At 37.3% G+C, this 26,557-nt stretch overlaps 1 protein-coding gene across 7 annotated transcripts in view; it reads right to left on the reverse strand.

The window, feature by feature from the left end:
* Vps13b (vacuolar protein sorting 13 homolog B) overlaps positions 1-26,557 on the reverse strand; it is a 535,466-nt gene that overhangs the window by 39,403 nt on the left and 469,506 nt on the right. For all 7 annotated transcript variants that reach the window (XM_048359303.1, XM_048359299.1, XM_048359305.1 and 4 more), the window contains exons 44-53: positions 22,042-22,197; positions 13,795-14,058; positions 12,916-12,999; positions 12,562-12,737; positions 9,422-9,592; positions 8,890-9,091; positions 7,373-7,561; positions 4,561-4,707; positions 2,657-2,940; positions 19-146 (exon numbers count right to left, since the gene is read on the reverse strand). In XM_048359303.1, the coding sequence (XP_048215260.1) occupies positions 19-146; positions 2,657-2,940; positions 4,561-4,707; positions 7,373-7,561; positions 8,890-9,091; positions 9,422-9,592; positions 12,562-12,737; positions 12,916-12,999; positions 13,795-14,058; positions 22,042-22,197 (1,801 nt within the window). The remainder of the gene's footprint in view (positions 1-18; positions 147-2,656; positions 2,941-4,560; positions 4,708-7,372; positions 7,562-8,889; positions 9,092-9,421; positions 9,593-12,561; positions 12,738-12,915; positions 13,000-13,794; positions 14,059-22,041; positions 22,198-26,557) is intronic.

The following is a 26,557-nucleotide window of genomic DNA, read 5'->3' on the forward strand; positions in this document are numbered from 1 at the left end:
CAATGCCATAAAATATACCTTTAATATTTTCCTTTACGAGCAGCGTTACTGGACATCTGTTGTGAAGAATGACTCGAGGACTTGGGTCTTCTGAGAGGGTTAAGTAAGTCACTCCAAAGTGCTCTTGGTAAGTCAGTGCTATAGCCCTGGAACACAGTCAAGTCAAATGGCAGACACAGTTTAGAAAAAAATGCACACTGACTTGGGTTTGCAATACTCTTGACTCTAAAACACCTTCTTTTATTATGATTCAGGAAATGTTTTCCAGTAATGGAGGCTTTCTCCTGATTTATTAACTATCATATGTGAACTGTGAGTTTACTGATTTTTAACAATAATAGTAATATGTATTTCTCTTAAAACATATAACAATGTTTTCAAAGATGAAACCGTAACTGTAGCATTGGCAGCAAACACTAGCTGACTGAATGCTATCTTGCCTGATGTTCTTTTGCCTCAAACTTATTTTTTCTTCAAATTTTTATTATCAAACTGATGTACAGAGAGGTTACAGTTTCATACGTTAGGCAATGGATACATTTCTTGTACTGTTTGTTACCTCGTCCCTCGTTCCCCCCTCCCTCCTCCCCCTTTCCCTTTCCCCCCATGAGGTGTTCAGTTCATTTTCACCACAACAGTTTGGCAAGTATTGCTTTTGTAGTTGTCTTTTTTTTACCCTGTGTCTCTCAATTTTGGTATTCCCTTTCAATTTCCTAGTTCTAATACCAGTATACACGATTTCCAATATACTCAGAAAAGATTACAGAGATAGTATATATAAAATCACAGGAAGGTGATACAAGAACATCATCAATAATAGAAGCTACAGATACACATGGGACATTGAAAGTAGTTACAACTGTGATATAACAATTGTTTCCATAACATGGAGTTCATTTCACTTAGCATCATCTTATGTGTTCATAAGGGTATAGCTATTGGGCTCTTGTGACCCTCTGCTATGACTTGCCTAAACCTGTACTAATTATTCCCAATAAGGGAGACCATAGAGTCTATGTTTCTTTGGGTCCGGCTCACTTCACTTAGTATAATTTTTTCCAAGTCCTTCCATTTCCTTACAAATGGGGCAATGTCATTCTTTCTGATAGTGCCTCAAACTCTTCAGACAGAGTATGTTCCTCTCCGCCCCAAATACTTGGTAAATCTGGGTAAAGAAGAAGCTGAACTGCTTTTGTTTGGGCGTGGAGAGAATTTGGGTGCTTGCTCTTTTTTCATGCTAACCATAGACTCATAATGCTTGTTGTCAACTTTTACAAGATGACTTTTCAGGATCTAGGTTTCCATAAGGAGTAAAGCTGTGTTACTTGGAGTTAAACAACTACATGGGCATAAGAAGGAAAATTCACCCATACGGACGGTCAAATTTGCATAAGAAATAAGGTAATTTGTCAGATGTGGAACTTAGTTTATGGTAATAAAAAGGGGATTTTCTGTTTGCTATCTATTTACAATTCAAGTCCTTCACAAAGATTGCATTTTTCTGAGCCAACAAAGTGAACTATCTGTTAGTATTTGGTGAGAGCATAATAATAATCACATGTGAACTGCTGAATGAAGGGAAAGAAAGATGAGGAAATGGGACACCAAAGAGTGTACTTATCCTTAGAATCATGTCATTGGGGGTGACTAGAAAAGTTTTGTGTTTTTTTTTTTTTCCTCTCAGCAACCCTCAGGCAATTTCCACTTGATGACTGTGGAAGTTGAAGGCCAGGACATTACCAAAAAACAGAATAAAAAGGTAACCACTGCTGTACAGAATTACACTCAAAGAATGTTTAAGAATACTGGGAAAGAGAATACTGTAGGAGATAGAATCTTAGGTTTAAAGATAGCTTGAATTAATTTGTTATCTTTTAAAATGACCCTTAAAATGGATATACATCAAGAAAGCTAGGATAGATTAAATCTCAGTTTATAAATCCACAATCATTTGAAGAATATACCTCTCGTGAAGTCACAGTATGTTTTCTTTTGTAACTGTCATATATACCACAAGTAAGTTACTTCTGAGAGCTGCAGAAAGCTCTTCAAAACAGAAGTCCAGTGTGAACATACCATTTCACATCTCTGTGGTTATTTGCAGAACTGCTTATCGCAATTGGCATAACTTGTGAGCAGGAACAACCACAGAACAGTGTCTTCCTTGGCTTGCATTTATCTAATCTATTATTTTTTAAATGGTTTTTTTCTGAAAAATTCAATTTCAAAGTAAAAGTAAAATAATGGAAAGAATTTCCAACTTAACTTTCTCATGTTAGCCTTTGTCACCATGCTACAACAGTATGAGCACTATCATTTTCCTGAGCATAAAGGTGGAAAAGGGATAAATCTGATAAGCAGTACACTGGGATACCCTATTAGTGATCATATGATATCCAGAAGTCATTAGAGATGAAAGGAAAGCCTAGCATTACATTTGGGGAGTAGAGCAATCATCCTCCTGCTTCTTTTGGTCTGAGTTTGAACTCAGCCTTTCACTTTCAGGAGGGTGTAGAGTAGGGACAACAGGAACATTACTAGAACACATGCCAATTCCTTTATCTAGTCCTCAGCAACAATGTAGAGGTTCATGATCTATGGTTCATGACACTGACTTCAACAAGCAAAGAAGGGCATTCACATTTATGTCAAATACCTGGTACAGAATCCATTTTCCCTTAAGTTCCCGAAGGGCACTGCCACGCTCTGTCTGGGAAACTCTTGTTTAACTATAGCTGGTAGGCTCCAGCACTGCGAGCTGTCCACATCTGCTGCAGGACAAAAGCCCAGCAGGATCTGTTTCTGAAGCAGGGATACATCCCGTACTGATGATACAATGTCAGGCATGAAATCCCAACAAGGAAGAGAGCTGCACTTCATAGCAGACTGCTCTCCACCTGGACAAATGCTGAAAGTAGCACTGTCTGGAACATGAAAATACTGGAAAAAAGAAAGAAAATTAAGCATATTTACTACCACAATGCAGATGTAGTAAGTTGAACTTCCTATCTTTCCCCTCAATACTGGGGATGGAATCCAAGGTTTCATGAATGTTTAGTAAACTTTCTACTACTTATGCCACACCTCCAGCCTACAGTGTCTGTTTTTTCTGGGTATACTGATAGAGCTAGAGTGTTTTAAAATGTTAGGCACAGAAGTGGCACTATGCCTTAAGTGGTAGAGTGCTAGCCTTGAGCTCAAGAGCTCAAGGCCAGTGTCCAGGCCCAGAGTTCAAGCCCCATGAACAACAAAAACAAAAACAAAGCAAAAAAAAAAACAAAACTGGGCTGTGAATGTGGATTAGTGGTAGAGTGCTTGCCTAGCATCTATGAAGCCCTGAGTTCGATAACTCAGTACCACATAAAGAGAAAATTCTGGAGGTGCTGTGGTTCAAGAGGTAGAGTGCAAGCTTTGAGCAAAAAGAAGCTCAGGGACAATGCCCAGGTCTTGAGTTCAAGCTCCAAGACTGGCAAAAAAATATATATAGTAGAATAATAAAATAGGATTAGAGTATTACATTTTTTACCTTGCAATGTGTGTGGTATTTACAAAAATGTCAGAACAATAGAATTTTATTCTGGGTCACTGAAATATCAATAAAAACAAACATTAATTGTCCAGGTAGGAAAGAGAGATCATGAACCTCTGCATTGTTGGTGAGGACTAGATGAAGGAATTGGCATGTGTTCTAGTAATTTTCCTCTTGCCCCTACTCTAGAGCCTCCTGATAATGAAAAGCTGAATTCAAACCCAGAAAAAAAAGTTCTTATTTTCCCCATTTATTTACAAAACTACTGATGTCAGAGGGTTAGAAATATGATGTGAAGGGGAGGATGTAATCCAAATCACAAAGCCCAGCCAAAAGCCAGGTTCTCTGTTTCTGGTTTTGGGACTTCCTCAATGTCCCTAAGTCTCTGCATCTCTGCCTCTTGAGTAGCTAGGATTACAGGTGTTTGCCACTGTGACTAGTTTCCCTGCCCTGCCCCCCAAGTCCTGGGGCTTGAACTCAGGGCTTTTCTGTTCTATCAGTATGCCTGTATGTTTTTGAGATGGTAATAATTTTAGGAGTTACTGTTAACTGTCTTATATCCTGTCACTGAGATGTCAAGAGAAATGAGCTGGTACATTAAAACCCTCATGGACACAAAGCTGGCGGACTGTGGTTCAGTTCAGTCCTAACCCTCAGTTAACAGGGCTCCTCAGGTCTTGTGGCTTACAAGGCAGATGTTCTTTTTCATGCAAGTTAGGAGCCAGTCTCCTTCTCTGCTAGTGTGGGTTTAGAAAATCTTCCAGAGTAACAAAAAGTTAATGCTAGAGAATCTAAGCAGATGCAGTGGAGGCGGAACTAATGGGGCAAGGAGTCAGGATCTGCTCCCTTGGAGGATTTCTGCTCATTAATGACTTGGAAGCACTGGCCAATCACAGTTGTAATTACAGCATCTAATTACTAACACTAAATTACCTATACTTAGTGTTCACCTTGTTCTTTGCACTAGGCTCAAAAAGTCAATTCTAGTTGTTGATTTATAAAACAAAACCTCTGTGTTATGGATGGCTTACCTCCTTTCCAGAATGAGGATTAGAGACACATAACTGTGGTTTATAAAATATTTGATATGGTGTATTATTGATGATTGTAGTCTTGTCTTCAATCTGAATAATTTGTATACCTTGCTGTATCATGGAGGAAATACAGAACTGACACAACTACAAGATAATTTAGGAAAGAAAGAACAATTTTTACATAATGATGATGACATGTATCATATGCAAACTCTCAAACTTATTTTATCTGGTTTGTTCAGGATAGCATCAACATTATTGTCCAGCGTACTTAACAGTATTCCCTTTCAGTCTCAAAAATGACTTGGCCAGCGTTTACTCTTCAGCAAGCCAGGTACTTCTGCTGCTCTTGTGCAGTGATAGATGAGATTTTCAGATTCGTTTGTAAATTATCTCACATGATATGTATAGAGCTCTTATATGCAAGCAAGTAGCACACATCTTCCATTAGGTTCAACCCAGCATCTCTACTCCTCAAGGTCTTTATAGCAGTGATCTTACAAAGTGTCTCTTAAGGAATGAGGAGAGTTTGGACAACTTAGGCCTACTTGGGTTTGGGATCCATGAGGTCTGGCTCTATAGCGTTGCTATTTACTACGACATTCATCATTCCATTGCTTTGTTGTATTACTTAAGGAACATCAGCTCAGAGGAAATTCTACCTAGCCATTTAGTAAGTGGTAATCTCGGACATCAGTTCTCAGAAAGTGTTCTAGACACTCATAGGGGATCTCTGAACAAGGTGGGGGTGTGTGTCTCAAAGTGAAAAATGATTTTTTTTTTGGTTAGTTGTGGGGCTTCTTGAACTCAGGGCCCAGGTGCTGTCCCTGAGCTCTTTTGCTAACACTCTACCACTCTGAGCCACAATTCCACTTCTGGTTTTTGAGTGGTTAATTGTAGGTAAGAGTCTCACAGGACTTTTCTTCCTGGGATAGATTCAAACTCCAATCCTCAGATCTCAGACTCCTGAGTAGTGAGGATTACAGATGTGAGCCACCAGTGCCCAGGGCAAAAAAATGTTTTAAAAATAGTAATAAGACACTATCTTTTCATGCTAATTTCCTCATGAGTGTATAGTGGACTTTCCCACAGGCAATGTAACATATCATTTGGATGGCTTATGGAATGTATTAAAATTCTTATGCTTTAAAAATTTCTGCCTTAGTTTTAAGTCTGTAACAATTGATACAACCCTCAGAAATAAAAGATTTGGGGAGTCTCCAATAATTTTTAAGAGTATAAAGTTATTCCCAAGACTCACAAGTTTGAGTTATTACTAAAGATCAATTGGGAATCAGTACATTTTCCAACAGCTCCTTCATTCACAAACATTTATTAGCACTTGCTGTGGTGACTTTGTGAGGGGTTAGGGTATTGTTTATTTGGCTGTACATTGTAACATATTTTCCAGGTTTGGATGGTAGTTCTTGATTTACAACTATTCACCTTTAGGGACTCATATTTACAGGCCTTTGCCATTTAACCTATGCTATAGTACTTTGGCCTGTAGAACATAAACATGTGTTGCCCAGACAATTTTGAGGAAATTGATACCACCCTTAAATGCTGAAGAAAAACTGACTTTTTATTTTAGGGAAATTTATTCTTTAAAAATTGACCAAATGAGCCAGGCGCCAGTGACTTGGCCTGTAATACTAGGTACTCAGGAGACTAAGTAAGGCACAGGATTGCAGTTCAAAGCCAAGCCCAGCCAGGAAAGTTCATGAGACTCTTATCTCCAATTAACCACACACACACACACACACACACACACACACACACACACACACACACACACACACACACAGAGAGAGAGAGAGGGGGGGGGGAGGCCTGAAATAGAGCTGTGGCTCAAGTGGTATAGTTTTAGCCTTGAGCAGAAAGAAAGGAGGTCAGGGACAGTGCCCAAGCACAGAGCTCAAGACCTAGGACAGGCACACATACACACAAAAAATGACCAACCGACTCTAAATTTTCTCAAAGGATTCTTCAGAGAGGGTTATCCAAAGCCCAATTTCTTCTCAGAGAAATGTTATTGTGAATTCTACTAATCTGTGAACAATCTTTTCTTTTTCTCATTTGGGACAGCCAAAATAATGAAGGTATAGGATATAAGCAGAACAGGTGACTTATACATGACATAGAATAACATTGTGCATTTGTACATACTATTATTTATTATTATTGGTTACTAGATTATTATTATTATTGGATTTCATAGGTTTTAGATTTATGCTGACAAACATTAGAAATAAGTATATCTTTTATATACCCATTTGTATCTAAATATAGAGTGTATCTAAAACTTTATCTCTAAAACAAATGAAACTAGTCCACAGTTGAAGAATGCAATTCCCTCTTCAGACACTGAATCTATGAGAAAATCAGTTGGTCCTCACTGTTTTGTTCAAGATGTCCATTTCAGAAGCTATCCTTTGCTGCAGTAGACTTTGTCCTTTTACCAAATTCTTACAATGTTATCTACTTAATATTTCTTGTTTTAAAGAATGAGGGACTGGTACAGTTTGTGGGTATTTTGAACTAAATTCATTTGCATACTATAAATCAAGTGACTGTTGAGTATGGCTGTTGGATGAAATTATGTGACACAGCTTTTATCACTAGTAGAGGGGAAAAATCCACTGTAAAACAGAGATCTAAGTTAAGAAATCAAGCATTTCACTGTTACAACTTACTTAGGATAAATAATACAGAAAATAGATTAAAAAAGAAAAAAACACACACTCATTTCAATAGATTATGAATATGTCATGCTATTGGCCCCAGTCCTCATCAACTTTGATCGTACCTTCTGATGTCCTGGGAAAGCACCAAGTCTTATTTCTGCATCAATAAGTGCTTCTTCATCTAATACCACAACTTCACCATTACCTCCATCTTTCCACTTTGGAGATGTCAGGTTATGGACCAGTTTAATCGCTACTGACTTGTGCACAGTGTTTGTATTTGCCCAGTATATTCCAATTTGAAAAGCCTCCTAAAAAAGAATTCTTCAATTATTTTTCTTCACCCTGGTACTTTTTAACACCAATCTATACGATTTTAAAATACCACATAATAGGTCTAACTAAGGCAGCCAAATAGCTTCCCATTTTTTTTGGGTAATGACAACATATATTTAATCATGGTTTCCAATGCCTTTTATGATTCACAACTGAAATCCACATTTATAAAGGGGGAAAACCACACTCAAGATGTGGCTACCAAAGGCTTAAAAACTGAAAGGTTTCAATACATTTGACAAGAGAATAATCTGCAACATTAGGTCCACATAGGTCAACATTCCAGTTCCATAAGGTAACGGCATTTGATTTTTTTAAAGGAAAAATGCAACTGAATAAAGGTATTTGTGGACTAAAACAAAAAAAAAAAAAGAAAAAAGAATTCTGATGTTCTTTTTTATTGGGAAAATACTTTTCTTATGATTTTTAAAACTCTCTTTTCCTTCCCTCCTCTCTCTTTCTCTCTCTCTCTCTTTCTGTGCATATCAGTCCTGGTGATATTCCTGAGCTTTATTGCTCTACTACTTGAGTCATAGCTCTATTTCCAGTTTTTTGGTGGTTAACTGGACAATAAGAGTCTCATGGACTTTCCTTCCTGGGCTGGCTCTGAACTGCAGTCTCAGATCTAGCCTCCTGAGTAGCTAGGATTACAGGCATGAGCCACTGGCACCCAGCTTACTCTACTTTCTTACAGATTTATATGTCTTCATAGCCATATAAAGTTGTTTCTTTTGAGTCAGAGTATGAAGTCTTCTTCTGAAATTTTATTTTACAGCTTGCTTTTCCTTGTTCTGTGGCATTAATAATTGCATGCTGTTATAAACAACACAACCAGGTGAATATTCCTAATTACAGATATTCAAGTTCATTTATTAAAGAAAGTAGGCTCTGATAAAAAAAAAATGAATGTCCAGCAAGCCTTAGCGCCGTTCAGATTTCAGAGAATTTTCAGAACTGCAAAGACTATCCAGGGCATGGATTAGGACATAATATGGCTTTGTATCCTTTACGCCTTGAGAAGACAAACCCTCATACTTGTCAAATGTTCTGTATGCAATAGAAATGAGAATGTAACTAGTATAACTTACCACATTTAATGACAAATAAGCCATGAATACTGCTGAAGGGAAAAAAAGACATCTGAAAAATCTGAATATCAAAGAACATTCCACACCCCTTACGTATGCACCTACCAGGACAGTTTTTCACAGATGATTCACGCTGTTAAAATCATAAAGGCAACCTCAGAATAACATCTAGTTGTTGAGAAAAAAGACAGGTTCATTTTAAAAGTTAACAGTACCTGAAAATTAGGAGGGATAATAATTTTGCCAGCAGGAACCTGTAGAACAATCTTCTCTCCTTCAAATAGCCAGAGATCCCACTTGGACTGATTGATAAGCAGGGCCCAGGGTAGAAGCTCTATCAACAACGTTCTAACATATGGCTTCCAGATTGACAGCTTCACTCGCATTGGGCTATCCCACTGACTCAGCTGTTCATTCCTGTTCCAAATACCACATCCAAGAGACTCAATGAAATATGATGACTTAAGTATTCATGAAATATGTTTAAGGACTCCAGACACACAATGCTCCTGTATGATGCCTCTTCATAACAGACTCATCCAATGTGCAAGGAGAAAACAACTTTTCACACACTTATGTTCTATATTATACGTTAAAAATACTATAAAATATACCTAACTAGATGATGAAAGATCAGAAATTGCCAAATATATGTAAATTCCGCCCCCCTACTGCCACCATTTTACAGTATCTAGAATTCTTAATGTTTACAAGTATGTATGAAAAAAGATTGCTAAGCAATGGTACCTGTCAGAATCCTTCTTGTTATAGGGCCACGTAGGGACATCGAACTTTTCAGGCCCATAGAAATCATCAAGGATCTGATTAACTGTGCCTCCAGGGTGAATTTTAGTGGCTATCTGCCTAATAAGTGCTGTTGAAATGGGAACAGCACAATCTGAAGGATCATATTCTTCCCTAGGAAATGAAGAGAAAAAAACAAAAAAATAAATTTCTAAAGTGGTCTATAATTTAGTGAAAAAATACATAGTTCAGATTAACACTTTTCTATAAGACTGAGCCTATTTGTTGTGATTTAGGAATTTATGACATAGTTCTGGGATGATCTGGGTGCTGGCTTTTCTTCCTCATCTGCCCATGTGTAGATGAGAATTCTAGTCATATTTTCAACTAAAACATAATGAGTCAATTAAATATAAATTATATATGTCATATGTCACATACACACATACACACATGCTCATATGGCATGGGGCTTGAACTCAGGGCTTGGGCACTGTCCCTGAGCTCTTTCACTCAAAGCTGGCACTTTACCACTTTAAGCCACAGCTGCACTTCTGGTTTTCTGGTGGTTAATTGGAGATAAGAGTCTCACAGATTTTCCTGCCTGGGCTGGCTTCAAACTGTGATCCTCAAATCTCAGCCTCTTGAGTAGCTAGGATTATAGGTGTGAGCCACCTGTGCTCAGCAAATTATCTTTTTGCTTATCACTCTTAGTTCTTTTTTTGAGTGTGTGGTATAGGGATTATACCCAAGGGCTCATGCTTGTACTGTACTTGTACTGCAACACTTGCAGTACTGCAACTATTTGCAACAACCTCAGTCAATTTGCTCTTCACATAGGGTCTTGCACTGACTTTTAGCCTCGATTGTCTTCAAATCACAATTCTCTTGTCTCTGCCTCCAAAAAAGCTGGATTAGATGTGTACCACCATACCCAACTCTCCTCTTAGTAATTCTTAAGCTTAATGAGAAAGGCTAAATTTTATGTAAATCTGTAGAAAAGAAGAGAATACTAGGCAGGGCAATTTAAAAATAACTTTCTTCTAAAATAAGAAATCATACACTAAACTCCATTTATGTTTCCTCCTTTTCCAATAGTATCAGGTTTCTTTTCAACTGAATTGTTTTAAGAAAACATAAAAATATAGTGTAAATAGTGCTGGCAGAATTGGCTATACACACATAGAAAACTGAAGTTAGATGCTTATATATCATTCTGCACCAGAATCAACTCGAAATGTATCAAAGACCTTGAGGTAAGAGCAGATAGCCTGAAAATATTACAGGAAGGGATAGGGGATATACTAAGGTTCCTTGGCACAGGATGAAACATCCTAAATAAAGATCCTGAAGCACAACAAATCAAAGAAATGCTGGATAAATGGATTGCATTAAACTACAGAGCTTCTGCAAGGCAAAGGATATAGCTAGCAAGATAAACAGAAAGCCTACAGACTTAAAGAAGATCTTTACTAGCTATACAACAGACAAGGGCTTCATATCAAAAACATATCTCCCAATAACAAATCCTCAGAGAAACAACTACCTCATTAATAAGTGGCCTAAATAATGAAAAAGAGACGTCTCTGGAGAGGAAATGAGAACAGCCAATAGACACATGAAGGAATGTTCAACATCTCTGGCCATAAAAGAAGTGTAAATTGAAACTACATTGAGTTTATACTTTACCCAGTTGGAATAGCAATTACCAAGGAAATACATAACAACATGCTGGTGGGGATGTGGCCAGAAGGGAACACTACTACACTGTTGATGGGAGTGTAAACTTGTTCAACCACTCTGGGAAACAGTGGGGAAGTTCCTTAAAAGACTAAATAAACATAGAGTTCCCTATGACCCGGCAATCCCACTCCTGGGTATTTACCCAAATGATCACAAACAAGGACACACTAAAGCTACCAGCACAACTATGTTCACTGCAGGATTATTTACCATAGCTTAGATATGGAACAAGCCCAGATGCTCCTCAGTAGATGAATGGATCAAGAAAATGTGGTGTATATACATAATAGAATTCCTTGATTCCATCAGAAAGAATGACATTGGCCGATTCGCAAGGAAATGTAAAGACTTGAGAAAAATCATATTAAATAAGTAAGCCAGACCTGAAGAAACATAGGTTCCATAGTTTCCCTCATTTGTAATAATTAGAATATGTTTAGGATAGTCCTAGCTGAGGATTACAATAGCTCAATAGTTATGTACATATGGCCATATGAGAGGATGCTAATTAAAATGAACTCCAAGATAAGGAAATGATTTTTTTTTTAACAATTTTTTTTTTTTGCCAGTCCTGGGGCTTGGACTCAGGGCCTGAGCACTGTCCCTGGCTTCTTTTTGCTCAAGGCTAGCACTCTGCCACTTGAGCCACAGCGCCACTTCTGGCCATTTTCTGTATATGTGGTGCTGGGGAATCGAACCCAGGGCCTCATGTATATGAGGCAGGCACTCTTGCCACTAGGCCATATCCCCAGCCCGGAAATGATTTTTTTTAATGTACTGTGTGACATTATTTCTTCTTCTTCTTCTTTTTTTTGGCCAGTCCTGGGGCTTGAACTTGGGGTCTGAGCACTGTCCCTGGCTTCTTTTTTTTTTTTTTTTTTTTGCTCAAGGCTAGCACTCTGCCACTTGAGCCACAGCGCCACTTCTGGCCATTTTCTATATATGTGGTGCTGAGGCTGAGGAATCGAACACAGGGCTTCATGTATACGAGGCAAGCACTCTTGCCACTAGGCCATATTCCCAGCCCCATTATTTCTTTTTTCTTTCTTTTTTCCTTTGGTTTACCCCTGTTATCACTATTTTGATTTTGATACCTAGTGTCTTGTATATATCTTGTTTATCTAATTTGGAGAAGAGAAAGGGAATAACAAAATGGTGAGATGAAGGACAAAGGGTGAACCAATGCAACAGGGATACTCACAAGATACTATATTGGAAATTAACTTTACAATTTAGTGGGGAGGGGAGTTGAGGGGGGGTGAGAAAGTGGTAGAAAATGAGGGAGGGGGTAACACTGCTCAGCAAGAAATGTACTCAGTACTTTACTTATATAACTGTAACCCTTCTGTATATCACCATTACAATAAAATAAAATATGATATAATGTATTTTGCCAATACCTTGCTTGGAATGTTAGGTGATGTACAAGGTCAGGTTCTATGTTCTGCAGTGGTTTTTCCTGTCCTTTTCCTGGAATAATCTGTGTTTCACTCAATCCCAGACTCCTTTTCTCCAAATGTATGATAATGGGATCTGGAAGATGACTCCTCATGATAAAAAGAGGGCTGAACACAATCTATAAAAATAAAACGACAGAACAACTTTCATATTTGCTTTGTTGCAGTATTCCAGCTGTTTGATGCTGAAACAAACTTGCAATAAATCTCTTCCTTGGGTCACTCTGACCTTAATTTATTTCAGAGCAGGAAAGGTCAGAGTCACATACCATATTTCAGGGTTGGGAAAGCACTCACCATTCGTTGTTGCACTTGAGAGTTGGGTTCCAAAGTCAAAACTGTGCACCAGACATAAATAATAGAACTGTCTGAAGCGGGCACCTGCAAATGAGATGGGAAAGGGTCCTATTACATATTAACTAGTCTACTAATTAATCAAAATAAGACACAGATACAGTATTAGTTTGGATGATAAAAATGTTTAAAGTTATATATAAGAAAAGCCACTCACAAGGCAAGCACAGTCAGATTTTATCATAGTGAAAGAAGAAGAGCAGGGCTGGAAATGTGGCCTAGTGCTACCGTGCTTGCCTTGTATATATGAAGCCCTGGGTTCGATTCCTCATCACCACATATACAGGAAAAGCCAGAAGTGGTGCTGTGGCTCCAAGTGTTAGAGTGCTATCCTTGAACAAAAAGAAGCCAGGGACAGTGCTCAGACCCCGAGTTCAAGCCCCAGGACTAGCAAAAAAGAAAAAAAAAAGAGCAGAATTAACAGCTGATTTCATAGAAGGGCTTTGCAATGGAAAATGTGAAAGAAGACAGTGTTCTTTTGGGGAATAAAAATGATGATGGTGAAGACTGAGGAAGAGATAAAAAGAACTGACCACCATGAAAAGTCCTCAAGTATAGAGGCTGCCACCCTGTATTTCCTTCCACCCCCATCAGACTTCGTACATCAGAATCTTTTCCAAGGTTCCAGGAAGAGGAGGGCAACCATTTAAGAAGCACTATACAAAGCTTTGCTAGATAATTTTCAGATCTCTTCCCTTTTGTACATTATTACTTCTCAATAACATTAAAATGTAGTATTTTTAACAAATTAGGTGCTCTCTCAGGATAAAAACGTGACAATTTTCCTTGCTGCTCTCTTTTAGATTGTATGACTTCTCATACCTGGATGACAGTGCTGTCCTCAGAAGCCTTGGGATCCAGACACACATCTCTTGACCAATCTTCATCTCCTTTGGCCTTAACACACAACTCTGTCAATTCACTGTTTTCTAATATGTATGAGGGTAGTTTCTGTTTTGCTGTGAGACAGTCAAAATGTTCTCGAACTACGGCTTGACCATCTTGACCGATGTAATGCTGAACGACTTTTAGTTCTATGCTTTGAGACAAATAACTACAGATGATCTGCCTTCCACAGATGATAATCTAAAAGACAATGTAAGAGTTCATCAATTGGGCTTTATTAACAATAAATATATAATCATTCAGACAGACATGTTGGTGTTCATTAACTTAGTACTTGAAAGACTAGAAGGAAACAGGACTTCAAGGAAAGAACTCAACAGACATACTGAGTTAAGTATTCATAGATGTCCAGGTAGGTCCAGTGCCCAGTCAGAAATATTAGTCAGGTGCTTGAGAGAGATGATGGAGCTGGGGATACAGATTTGTGAAATAAGTGCAAATAGCACTGACAGAGGGGAAGATGGAAACTCAAGACCAGAAAATGACCAATACTGTAGGCAGACTTAGGGTGAGAAACCTCAAAAGGGCTGGAAAAAATGTGTGCATGCACCTGTCCATCCATCCATCCATCCACAGTCAAACCTCTGTGTTGTAACTGTGACTTTTTAGGGAGATTGGGGAGGGGGGACAAGAAGAAGGAAAGATAAAAGAGATGGGTGGAAAGATGAGGGAAAGAGATCAATAGAGAAGGTTAACCTGACTAAATTATAACATATGCACATGCGAAATATCACTATGAAATCCTTTTGTGAAATAAATAAATAACACTAAAAGTAATGAAAAAACAATAATGGGAAAATAAACAATAATGGGAAAATCTGTTGGGGGCAGATAGCAATGGGAAAAAGGAGGTCCAATAGAGTGCATGAGAGTGAATATGCTCAACATACTTCATATGCATGTATGAAAATAAAACAATGAAACTTGTTGAAATTCTTTTAAGAATTGGGAGAGGAGGAGGTGACAAGAGGAGCAAGTTTAGAACATATTATGTAAATGTATGAAAATATAATGAAACTCTCCTTGGGTAACTAGTGCTTTAAAAAAATTGTAAATAAAAAATGTTTCTTACATTGATTGAAATAGTAAGTATATTGCAGTGTTCTTATTTGGCCACATCCCTGCCAGTATCTGTTATACATTCTAGATAGGAATATAAACTTGTTCAACCACTCTGGAAACCAGTATGGAGATTCCTCAAAAGACTTACTGTAGAGCTTCTCTATGACCCAGCAATCCCACTCCCGGGAATTTATTCAATGGACCACAAACCAGGCCACACTAAAGCCACCAGCACAACCATGTTCACTGCAGCACTGTTTACCATAGCCAAAATATGGAATCCACCCAGATGCTCCTCACTGGAAGAACGGATCAAGAAAATTCGACATATATACACATAGAATTCTATGCTTCCATCGAAAGAATGACATTACCCCATTTATAAAGAAATGGAAAAATTTGGAAAAAATCATATTTAGCCAAGTAAACTAGACCCAAGAAACATGAGTTGCATGATTTCCATCATTTGTAATAATTACAATGTGCCTATAAATCTACAAGTAAACCCAATGGATAGTAAAAGACAAAAAATTACACTTGGACATGATAAATTAAATAGGACTCTAAACATTTACACTGTGAGACCAAAGGAGGATATTCTTAGGAGAAGATCACAATGGATCAATAGCTATGTGCATATGATCATATAAAATGATGTTAATTAAAATGAACTCTAAGAAATGGAAATAAGAGGTTTTTAATTTTTGTGTCTCTTTTTCTTTTTTCCCCCCTTTTGTTACTGTTTTTCATTTCTGTACCTTTTGTCTTCTATGTAAATTTATCTGATCTGGAGAGGGGAAGGGGAGGCACAGAAATGGTGGGGAAAAGGGCGAACTAATTCAGCAGTGCTACTAACTAGACACTATGTTGAAAATGAACTAGACAACTTGTGTGTGTGAGGGGAGAGGTTGAGATGGGAAAAACTCAAGAGAAATCAAGGGAAGAGGTGACACTTCAAAAAGAAATGTACTCAACACCTGACTTATGTAATTGTAACCTCTCAGTATATCACCTCTACAATAAAAACTTTGAAAAACTGTATTGTGAATGCACTCATGTAGGAAATATTTTCAAAAAGCAAATCCTTCTATAACATGAATATGTATAGCATACTAATATGCTGTTATACATATTATTATTTTGTAATATGAGAAATATCAAAAACAAGAAGTACAGCCTGGAATTGCTAGTTCACACTTGTAATCCAAGCCACTGAGGAGGTTGAGATCTGAATATTCCAGTTCAAAGCCAGCCCCGGCAGAAAAGTTTGTGAGACTCTTACCTCCAATCAAATACCAAAAAAGCTGGAAGTGTATTTGTGGCTCAAGTGGTTGAGCGCTGGCCTTGAGCCAAAAAGCTCAGGGACAGCACTCAGGTCCTAGTTCAAGCCCTAGAGCGAGCACACACAGACAAAATGCAGTATGTAAAGCAAGCTTTATAATTTCAGGCTGAAAGTATCCTACTAGATACATTTCTATGTGATTATGACATGATTATGCTGTATCATAATCTTTTAATCAACTTTTAGTTACACAAATACATAAATCACTAATTTTTATTAATTTCTTAATATTCTTTTATTAATTTTATTAATTTCTTTATTAATTCCAAACAAATATACTAGATGGATAGATCTCAAATTAAATGTCATTGTTATTTTGCCTGTTGTTATTTTAATATTGGGATTTTCATTTTCATTTTTCTTAATTCCTAATTTTAATTTTAAGGTGATGTACAGAGGGTTACAGTTATATATGTAAGGTAGTAAGTACATTTCTTGTCAAGGTTGTTACCTCTTCCCTCATTTTTCTCCCACCCCCTCCTTGCTAGTCACCAGCCCCCAGTTATACAGATGGTTTACTACATATTGTCTTGTAAGTATTAGCATTTTCTTAATCATTTGAATTTCTCTAGAAGGAACACATGTGTCAAACAAGCTATGCTTCACTATTATACTTCTTCTAGTATGCTAGGCATTATAATCTTTTAAGAACTATGCTTTCAAAAGATGATGCTAATCAAAATGAACTCCACGTTATGGAAATAAGTCGTTTATCATTGTTGTTGTTATTTTCAACATAGCGTGTGAAATTATACCTTCTTTTGTCTTTCTTCTCCCCCTGATGTCACTGTAACTGATGTTGGTACCCTAGGAATTGTATATACATTTATGGGAATTAGGAAAGGGAAAGGGGGCATCAAAATGTAGAGACAAAGGGGAAAAAGTCAACCAATGCAACAATAATACTTAGAAGACAATATGCTATAAATCAACTGTACAGCTTGAGGAGAGTAGGTGGGAGAAAAATGAGGGAGGAGATATCAATTTTGATAAGAAATGCACTCACTGCCTTACATATGAAACTGTAACCCCTCTGTACATCACTTTGACAATAAATAAATAAGTTAATTAAAAAAAGAACTATGCTTTCAGAAGAACAAACCATAAAAGTCAACTAAACTAGAGTCCTAAACTAGAAGACAAGCTTTTTTTCAGCATATGCTAAGGATTACTAAATAATTCATGTTACATCTTATGATGCTATAGCAGTAGATAACTTTAAATAAACATTTGAAAGTGTCAAGGCAGTATTTGACTCTGTTCTTATTCTTGGTATGCCCAGGCCTAGCAATTCATGTGCAGGACTCTGGCTTCACAACCTTTGGTCCCCAGGAGATTCAGAATTTCAGTATTTCTGTCTTTTACAGAAACCACAGACTCTCTGTAGCCATCTGAGACTCACTTCATTTAGAGACAAAGATCCCCTTGGTGAATTTTTATAGTTCCATTTTCAAATAAAAAGTCTGCTAAGTAGGCTCTCAAATTTGATTAAAAAACAAAAAGAAAAAAGAAAAGTGGCCAGGGAAGGAAGGTTGCTTAGAAGAAGGAAAATTCAAAATGTCTACTCATCTGAATGCTACTTTTCATGGTGGCAGATTCAGGGGAGTTGTCTGCTTTTCTTCAAAGTGGCTTTTAAGTGTCTTGATTTTGAAAATTATGGTTAGAATTTCAAGATTAATTTATCAGCTGAAGACAGCTACTTAAGTTTTTTAAATGTAAGGTTTCTCTTTAATACACATTTCCAGGTTTCACACTAATTCCTCTCTTTTCCCCAACCCACAGAGATGTGTATTGAAGATTGCTACATATGATTTTACTTAGCAAGTTTCAGAACTCTTATTAGATCAGTGCCAAGAAGAATGGTGATATTAAAGAACAACTCCAGAGCACCAGATGCACTGAAAATGATATCTTAGCCATGATTAAAAGTGTATGTATAAAGATACAAATATACATACATCCAAGCTTTTAGAGTGGTAAAGGTTTCTTCAATGAAGAAATGGGAAACACAAAAGCAAGTAAGTATACATGAGTGTTATATAATGTACTAAGTTCCTGGGAGATTTGGTATGTAGTCAATTTTCATTGGGGGAAATGAGAAAGTATAAGAAAGGCAGAACACTCAAAAACAAGTATCAATGTTGAAAAGAGCTTTAGCCAATTCTCTATCACCCAGGGGCATATTAATGCAGTTAAGTTACATTGGGGATCTGCATATACTCACCTCCCCAAATGAGCCTTGGTAATTAGGCAGCTGCAGTTTATTGCAAATTTCCAGGCCCAGGTGGAGTAGAAGGAAAGAAGCCAAGACACGAGGGAGGCAAGAACCCATGAAGCTTTTCTGAAAGCCTAGTTCCTTTCTTCCTTCCTAACCTCACCAACTGAGGAAATCTCTCTGATGTGCTTTAACTATACCAAATCCGATAATAGATTAAGCTACCCGGCTAGTACAAATTAAATCTAATTTAAAAAGATACTTCAAACTTTTGCTTGTTTGTGTGACTGAGGAGAAGGAGAGGAAGGAGGTAAGACTTTCTGAGACATTCTAAGAAATGCATTATTTGAATGACCTTTTTCTGACATTTGGTATACTGTTGTAATATCTAATATCTGTGCAGGAATGCTGCATATATTTATTCCTAAAATTTAACATCATTCCTTGAAAATACATATTCATGGGAAAAATGAGGCACTATCTAATCTCACATAAAAAGGCCATGTAGTGTTACTCATGCCTGAGAATATTTTATTATAGTAACTATCTGAAGTTTACAGGACTATGACAGTGGGCTAGGCACACAGTAGCATTTTGTGTACACACTCTCATTCAGTCCTCATACTAACTTCTTTAAGAAGACAGCATAACTACCCTCAACTAATAGAGAAATGGGTTCACAGCCAGGCTTCTAATTGATTCTAATTTTTGCTACTTGGTAGGCAGAGTTTGGAGGACTGTGCTTTGAGCAGAGCTGGAACAAAAAAGTAGTTTATGGGACTCCATCTTATGATCCAATGACTGAGCATGGTGGTAAGTGCCTGTCATCCAAAGTGACAAGGGGAAGCACAGTAGAATGATCCTACTTCAAAAATAACCAAGGCAAAAAGGGGCTGGAGTTGTGGCTCAAATGGTAGAGTGCCTGTCAAATAAGCTCAATCCCAAGAACTGCCAAGAAACATATAAAAGAAGGAGAGAGAAAAGAGAAGGTAAGAAAGAGAGAGAAGCAGAAGAGAGGACAGGAGGGGAAAATAGGGGAAGGAAGAGTATAATGTTATTAACAAGACAGGAAGACAGAAATTGTTTCACAAAGAGGTTAAATAATGTGCTGGAAATCACATAGCTAGTAGCAAGGGTATACTGATTTATTTACAGGTTGTCTAAGACCTTAACTACTATGGGAGATCCTGCCATTTTACTCACAGGGAAATGTTCTAGCAAGCCAAATGCAATAGTTGAATGAACTGGAAAAGTTCAGCTCAGAGCCATGATAACCAAAGTATGGCTCCTGGACAGCATTATCAGTATCACTGGGAACATTTTAGAAATACAAACTATGAGGACACTAGAAGAACTTTCTATATCTGAAACTTCATGGGTAAGGCCCAGCATTCTATGCTGTAATAAAAACTCTAGGGATTCTGATCACATGGGCTATACCCTCATATTTATTCTTTTCTTTTAGACTTTAAAAACATCAACATTTTTTTTTAAATTGTGGAAACTGTATGCTATAAAAAATTTCAGCTTTTAAAAGAAAAAGTATATTGCTTCAAGTACGTCAGGCTCAGAGAGACACAGGGCATATGTTTTCTCTCCTATGTAGAAGTTAGATCTAAAATATAAACATACAGGAAAGCATATATTGGGCCATAGGCATATATCCACAATCAAACTAACTAAAAAGTATGGTATATGCAGGGGTAGATCCCCATTCTGTATCTCCTTTGAAAAAACTGACAGCTTAAGAAAATAAATACCAGGAAGCTGAGGAAGATGAGACTTAAGGGAAGAAGTAGAGAGGAATTGAGAAAAGAAAGGTGTGAAAATATAGTCATAATATTCAATGTGCTGATGTAAAAATGGAACCTGGGAGCTTGAAGGAATGAAAGGCTGTAAGAAAGGGGCTGGTAGAGTCCTCACAAATGTTTGTATGTCCCTCCCTCACAGCTCTAGAGGACAGTAAAAGATGGTGGGAATGATAAGATTTCAATTCAGATTTCAGAACATTCTACTAGTTGGTAGGAATCAACAATAGAAAGGGCTACATGTGAGGGAATGGGCTTCTCATTTGAACTATTCCAGTAGAAGCTGAAGGATCATTTCTCAGACATGTTTAGTGGATGGGAAGGTGGATGAAGCATTTCCAACAGGCCATGAATGATAGCATCAGAAAGCCAATATATATTTGTTGGGAAGATGCTTACATAGAGTACATGCATGTATGAGAGCTCTGAGGGCAGTTTTGAGTCAGTGACACTTCTATGTCTTAGGACTGTACTTCAGGCAGTCCCTTCATTAATAAAATTCAGTAATCCCATGCATGTAGTTTTGCGATCCTGCCTGCTCTGAACATTAATCGAAATTCTACACATTTCCAAATTCTACACATTTTTTCAAGCTTCTTAATGAAGTCTCTACATTCCCTTCACACTTACTGTCAGTTGTATCTGTGGCTGGATTTACAAGAGCAAAGACTGTGTCACATACTTGGTGTCTAACATTTTATTGTGTGTTCCTCTGTAGGAAATCAAGAAGCTAAGAGGAATGAACAAGTTTATGGGGAAGATTTCCACACTTCTTTTGTGAGTCTTCTGCTACAGTTCTCTTTTGATTGTTGCACACAACAATGAGAACAGGAGTCCAAGTCTCTGATTAGGTGTGGGCTAAGAGTATATATGCTACTGCCCTACATTCTTTACCAGTTGCTTCTTGTGTGTTTCTTGGCACAGGGTAACTAAAGAGCTGCTGCTTGGTCAGAGGAACTCCTGCTTTCAAGGACTGAGTGCTGTTCCTATTACTCAGTTCCCTATCCAGGTGCAGATGTGTATGTTAAAACTCAGCATAAATCCAGTTTCTTTGTGTACTGTCAAGCCAGTTTTCAGATTTTAATACTTCCTTTCTTCCTTTCTACTCTTATCATGTGCTCCATGTTTAAAAAACATCCCTTAGAATGCACAAAAAAAGTGTCAGATAAGTTTTTTCCCTTTTGCAGTCTTAGAACTTCAAAAACAGCCAAAAGGAAGTTTTATAAAATATATAAAAATATGTGCTGAGAGCTGAGGTTTTATATGCCAAGAGTTAGACTGCAGTGAATTTTTACTGCAGTTAATATTAACTCCTATGAAAAGAGAAGCTTGCAGGAGACCCAGGCCCTCCTCTCTTCACAGGAGAGTAGGCACTTTGCCACAGATTATTCTCATTTGCATGAGGAGAACAACTCCTGGTTATCCACCAGTGGATTATCCAGGGTCTCCACCATCCTTTGCTTCTCTTCCTTCTCAGGAAAGGCCTTTGGCTATTTCACAGCTCATTAGCACCTCTACCAGAAGGTAGGTGGTGACAGGGAGAAGAGGTGAAACTAAAATCAGTAAATTTTACTGCTCATTAGCAGCTCTTGTAAAAGATGCGGGACAAAGGGACTGATGCTCGTAGATGCAGTAGTAGTGGGCATAACTAGGCATAACCATCATTTCTTTTGAGTTTCATCTGCATTATGCCAAAGATTTAGAAGTTGCCTAGCCCATGAACACAAGAGACTTACCTGCTTTTGTACTCCACTGAGCTGTTGAACCTTGATGATGAGGGAAGCGGTGCGGCCCTTGTACTGAATTGTTCTAATGAACGTCCCCGCATGGTCCACACTGAAGGGCTCAGACCAACGCCAATTACCCCACCCTTCAATACAGATGTGTAACAACTGGAAAGAAAAACAATAGTCATCATAATGCCAAACATGCCAACAAAAATTTTGTCCTACAATTAAGTCTTATTGTTGGAAGGCCTTCCTTTTTATATACCTAGCATCTGTTTTCTTTCTAACCTACATAATTCACCCACTTCTAGCTTATTTCACCAGGCTAAGAATAGCAAATATGCCACATACAGTCAATGTCATTTTTCAGGTCACATTTTAAGCCTTGTAAAACTTAATGGTCCCAAGAAATGGTTAAAAGTCTGTTGGACATCTGAGAAAAGACCATTTCATTCATTTGAAGGACAAGATTTTAAAGTGAGATTAAAGAATGCTAGTCTGGGCTGATAATTTATTTCTTCTTATAAGTAGACATTAATTAAAACCAATTTTGTTATTTTTTTACTTTAAATTGCCTTAATTTTTCTTTCAATAAAGAACATAGGTAAAGATGCAGTTCATTAAACATATCCTTCTTAAGATATTGTAGTATCAATTCAGAAATACCATCAATGTTTTGATGTAAGAAAAATGTTTTGTTCTTTTCCTTTTATTGCATTACATATTTATTGTAATGCTTACCAGTTTAATCTCTTGATTAGTATGTTTATTTATTCATACAGTATTGCTACTGTTGGAAATATCTGGATTTCTTTTGTGGTTATTAACATATACTACTTTGAATACTACCCATGAACTGAAGCTGAGAAAACTAAATTACATAGGAATAAAAAAACAACACCCCATAGTAATTAGTACTTCTTTAGGCTCTACATTTAAATGAAAATAATGTTCTACATGCTTGTAGGGATAGAGAACCTTTTCTCTGCCAAGAACCATTTGGATATTTATGACATTGTTTTCTATACAAAATTATCAGTACAGTGCAGGCAGCTGTCAAGAAGCATACAAGAAGCACGCATATCAGAATCATCAAGTGCCAAATGATTTCTTATGTCTCAGCCCGTGGGCCAATGTTCTCTGAAAGGAAAGAAAACTTGTGAAACACTCCCAACTGACAGATTAAATACACCTTTGAAAATCTCCTTAGGAGTTATCATAATAGATACACTAATGATTTACATGAGCACCGCCATAATAATAAAAAGTGTTGTTGGAAGAAGATTATTTTCTAGTTTTAGCCTTAGGAGGAACCCTGGACAGCATGCTTCTGTTTTAAAATCCCCAAGCTCACTGGCTATCATAAGGGTGGATAACTAAGATATATTTTTTTTGGCTTTTAAATATCTAAAGAAAGTATTCAAAAGGCTTTTAGTGAGATGCCTTCTAAAAAAGAAGCCTAGCAGCTAAGATTAAAAATTATACTAAGTGAAGTGAGCCAGACCCAAAGAAACATGGGCTCTATGGTTTCCCTCAAGTTATGGAAATAAGTGGTTTACCATTGTCATTGTTATTTTCAATGCACCATGTGAAATTATGCCATTTTCTTTTGTTTTTCTTCCCCAGGGTTTTACCCTTGATGTCACTGTTACTGACTTTGGTACACTGGGTATTGTATATACATTTATTGGAACTAGGAAAGGGAAACATCAAAATGGTGAGACAATGGGTAAAAGGTGAACCAATGCAACAATATTTAGAAAACTATATGCCGTAATCCAAGTGTACAACTTATGGCGGGGGGAGGGAAATGGGAAGGGTGAAAGGCAGGAGAAAAATGGAGGAGGATAAGAAATGTACTCACTGCCTTACATATGAAAGTGCAACCCCTCTGTACATCACTTTGACAATAAATAAATTAAAACAACAACAACAACAACAGCATATCAACAAGTATCTTGGATAGCTGGTATCCTAAGGGGAAATTTACTCTTATGTATCTATATATACCTTACAACATAAAGGTACCAACGTATCTTTGAAGTTTGAATGTTACAGGAAAAAAAGAAAAACAATAGCAGTGTTTGGATTCATCTCAGTGTTGTTGTTTTTTTAAATATAGCAGCAACTAGGAATAAAGCTAGGGCACACACAAAACCAAAATGAACAAAAAAATTGCTTACTTTGGAGAGATGGGTAGCTGGAAAAGACAAAAAATTAATGAGGCAAAGTACATGAGATCAAGCTATACTTTTCCTGAATATTTCATTGACTCTAGAGAAAGTTTTAATATATGTATGTAACTTTAAGGAGCATTTGTATTTGCATATGTACTCAGTTTTAAAGAGCTGCTTTCTATGCACACAGTTTTTAATGATTAAATTTCATGTTTTGCTCCACAGTAACTTTTTTCTAAGAATCTTGGCACAGATATTTTCTTTGAATTATAAAAAAATCAGATATGTTGGGTTTAGTTCACACAGAAAAGTTGGCAAAAAATACTAGTAACACTTTTCTCCATATGCATCATCAATTGATTATTTGTAATGTTTTGGTCTACTGTCAAAAAACATCTAAATATCAGCCTGGTGCCCATGGCTCATGTCTCTAACCCTAGCATCTCAGAGGGCTACAGATTGTGGTTTCAGGTCAGCCCAGGAAGAAACGGCCTTGGGGTTCCATCTCCAGCGAAAAGTGAGACTCAAGCTAGACACAGGTTCCAGTTGACCAAGGTACTGGCAAACAAACAAATAAACAATTTAAATACTAATTTAAAGGAAATTTGAGGCATATAATTCTTTTGGGAAGGAATTATATTCTTAAGAGAGAAATGTGCAAAAAGGAATCAAGGAAGTCCAGGAATATCTTAGTCCTCCGTCCCATGACGTCAGCACTAGGCTCGGGAAACTTGCGGTACTAGTTTGGGATCTGGATGGCAATGCCTAGATGCCCACAGACAGCATGCCAGGGCTGGAGGTACTGTTCTAATTGGACTCAATAGCTACATTTTATTCCTATGGGTAACGAAAATCTCTTTTTAATTACTTTTTTGTTTGGCAGTACTGAGGATTGAACCTTGTGCTTACTTAGGCAAGCATTCTATCACTTGAGATCATACTGATTTTCATTTCTAGACTGAAGGAAATGTGTGATCAGGCTTACACACACACACACACACATTCTCCATGAGATGTGTATTAGGCTGTCTGATTTTAATGCATTTTCCCCCACAATTCATCCATTACATTTTCATTACCTAGGCCCTAAAAGGGTGGCAACATGCTGAGCACTCTGGAGGAAATAAGAAGGCAGAAATGGGTTCTTTTTCCACAAAGAGTAAGTGATCTTCTAGAGTAAAAAGGCGCAGAGCATTTGAAAGCCTAGAGGACGGAGAGCCTTCCTCAAGCTGCAGTGATTAAGAAAGCTTCACAAACAATTGAGATTTCACTGGGGTAGGATTTCAATTGGAACACCTGACAGTTCATTCCCATGCTAACCAGACACACTGGGGCGTGAAACGTAGAAACTATACTTAGGACAAAGTTAATAAAAGGAAAAATAGGAAATGATGAGGAAAAGAATATGGGATAAGGTCAGACAGGGCAGATCTACATGGTGGCTGGCTCTAATGATTTGTGAAGCTAAAGAATTTGTGCTGCTTAGGAATGAGCAGGTTGTCACTGAAGCCTCTTCTGGTGAAGTGAGCAGTGTGCTCACAGAGGAAAACTCGTGAGTGTAACTAGAAGCAATGTGGGAAAAGGAAAAGCAACGGACTTAGCCCTTCTTCCTGGAGTCCAAGGAATTTTTTAAATTTAACTTTATTGTCAAGGTGATGTACAGAGGGGTTATAGTTACATGCGTAAGGTAGTGAATACATTTCTTGTCATACTTGTTACCCACCCTCATTTTTCTGCCACCTTTCCTCTCCCACATGTTGTCTTATCAACTTAGAAATTTTCTTTCACTTCTTTTCTTTTAAGCATTAAACTTAGTAACTAACTCACTTTCTCTACCACCTTCCCATCAATTGTTATTAATTCTGGCTTTTTAAACTAATCTAATCTTTTCTATGGTGAGAGGGAGAGAAATAGGAATCTTTCTTCTTGGAGTTTTTTCAGTTTCAACCCAGAGGAATCATTAGATACAAAACATAGTGACTAAAATTGTTGCAAAGGCCCAAAAGGCTACATTATTTTTTTTTTTCAGCAGAACCTCTTCATCCCATCTAGTTCTTCATTGGCAGCCAAAGTAAATTTGTAATTTTACTAGTGAAGACTTCAGATGGGAGCATATATAGTTTTCCATTCATTTTTTTCAATACAAAATAAAACTTAAAACATAATTAGTGTTCAAGGAGTTGGAAATAGGTTCTTTGGACCACCCACAGTCATGTCCAAAGGGAGAATTCCTGAATTGATACATTCAGGAGGAAAGAAAAATAAAATAAAATCTATGAAAATAGAGTACATCAATGAAGACAAAAAGATAGTTCAGTAGAAATTTAAAACTATGTCTTAATACACAA

The sequence above is a fragment of the Perognathus longimembris genome, chromosome 12, assembly GCF_023159225.1.
Source record: "Perognathus longimembris pacificus isolate PPM17 chromosome 12, ASM2315922v1, whole genome shotgun sequence".
NCBI classification, from domain to species: Eukaryota; Metazoa; Chordata; class Mammalia; order Rodentia; family Heteromyidae; genus Perognathus; species Perognathus longimembris.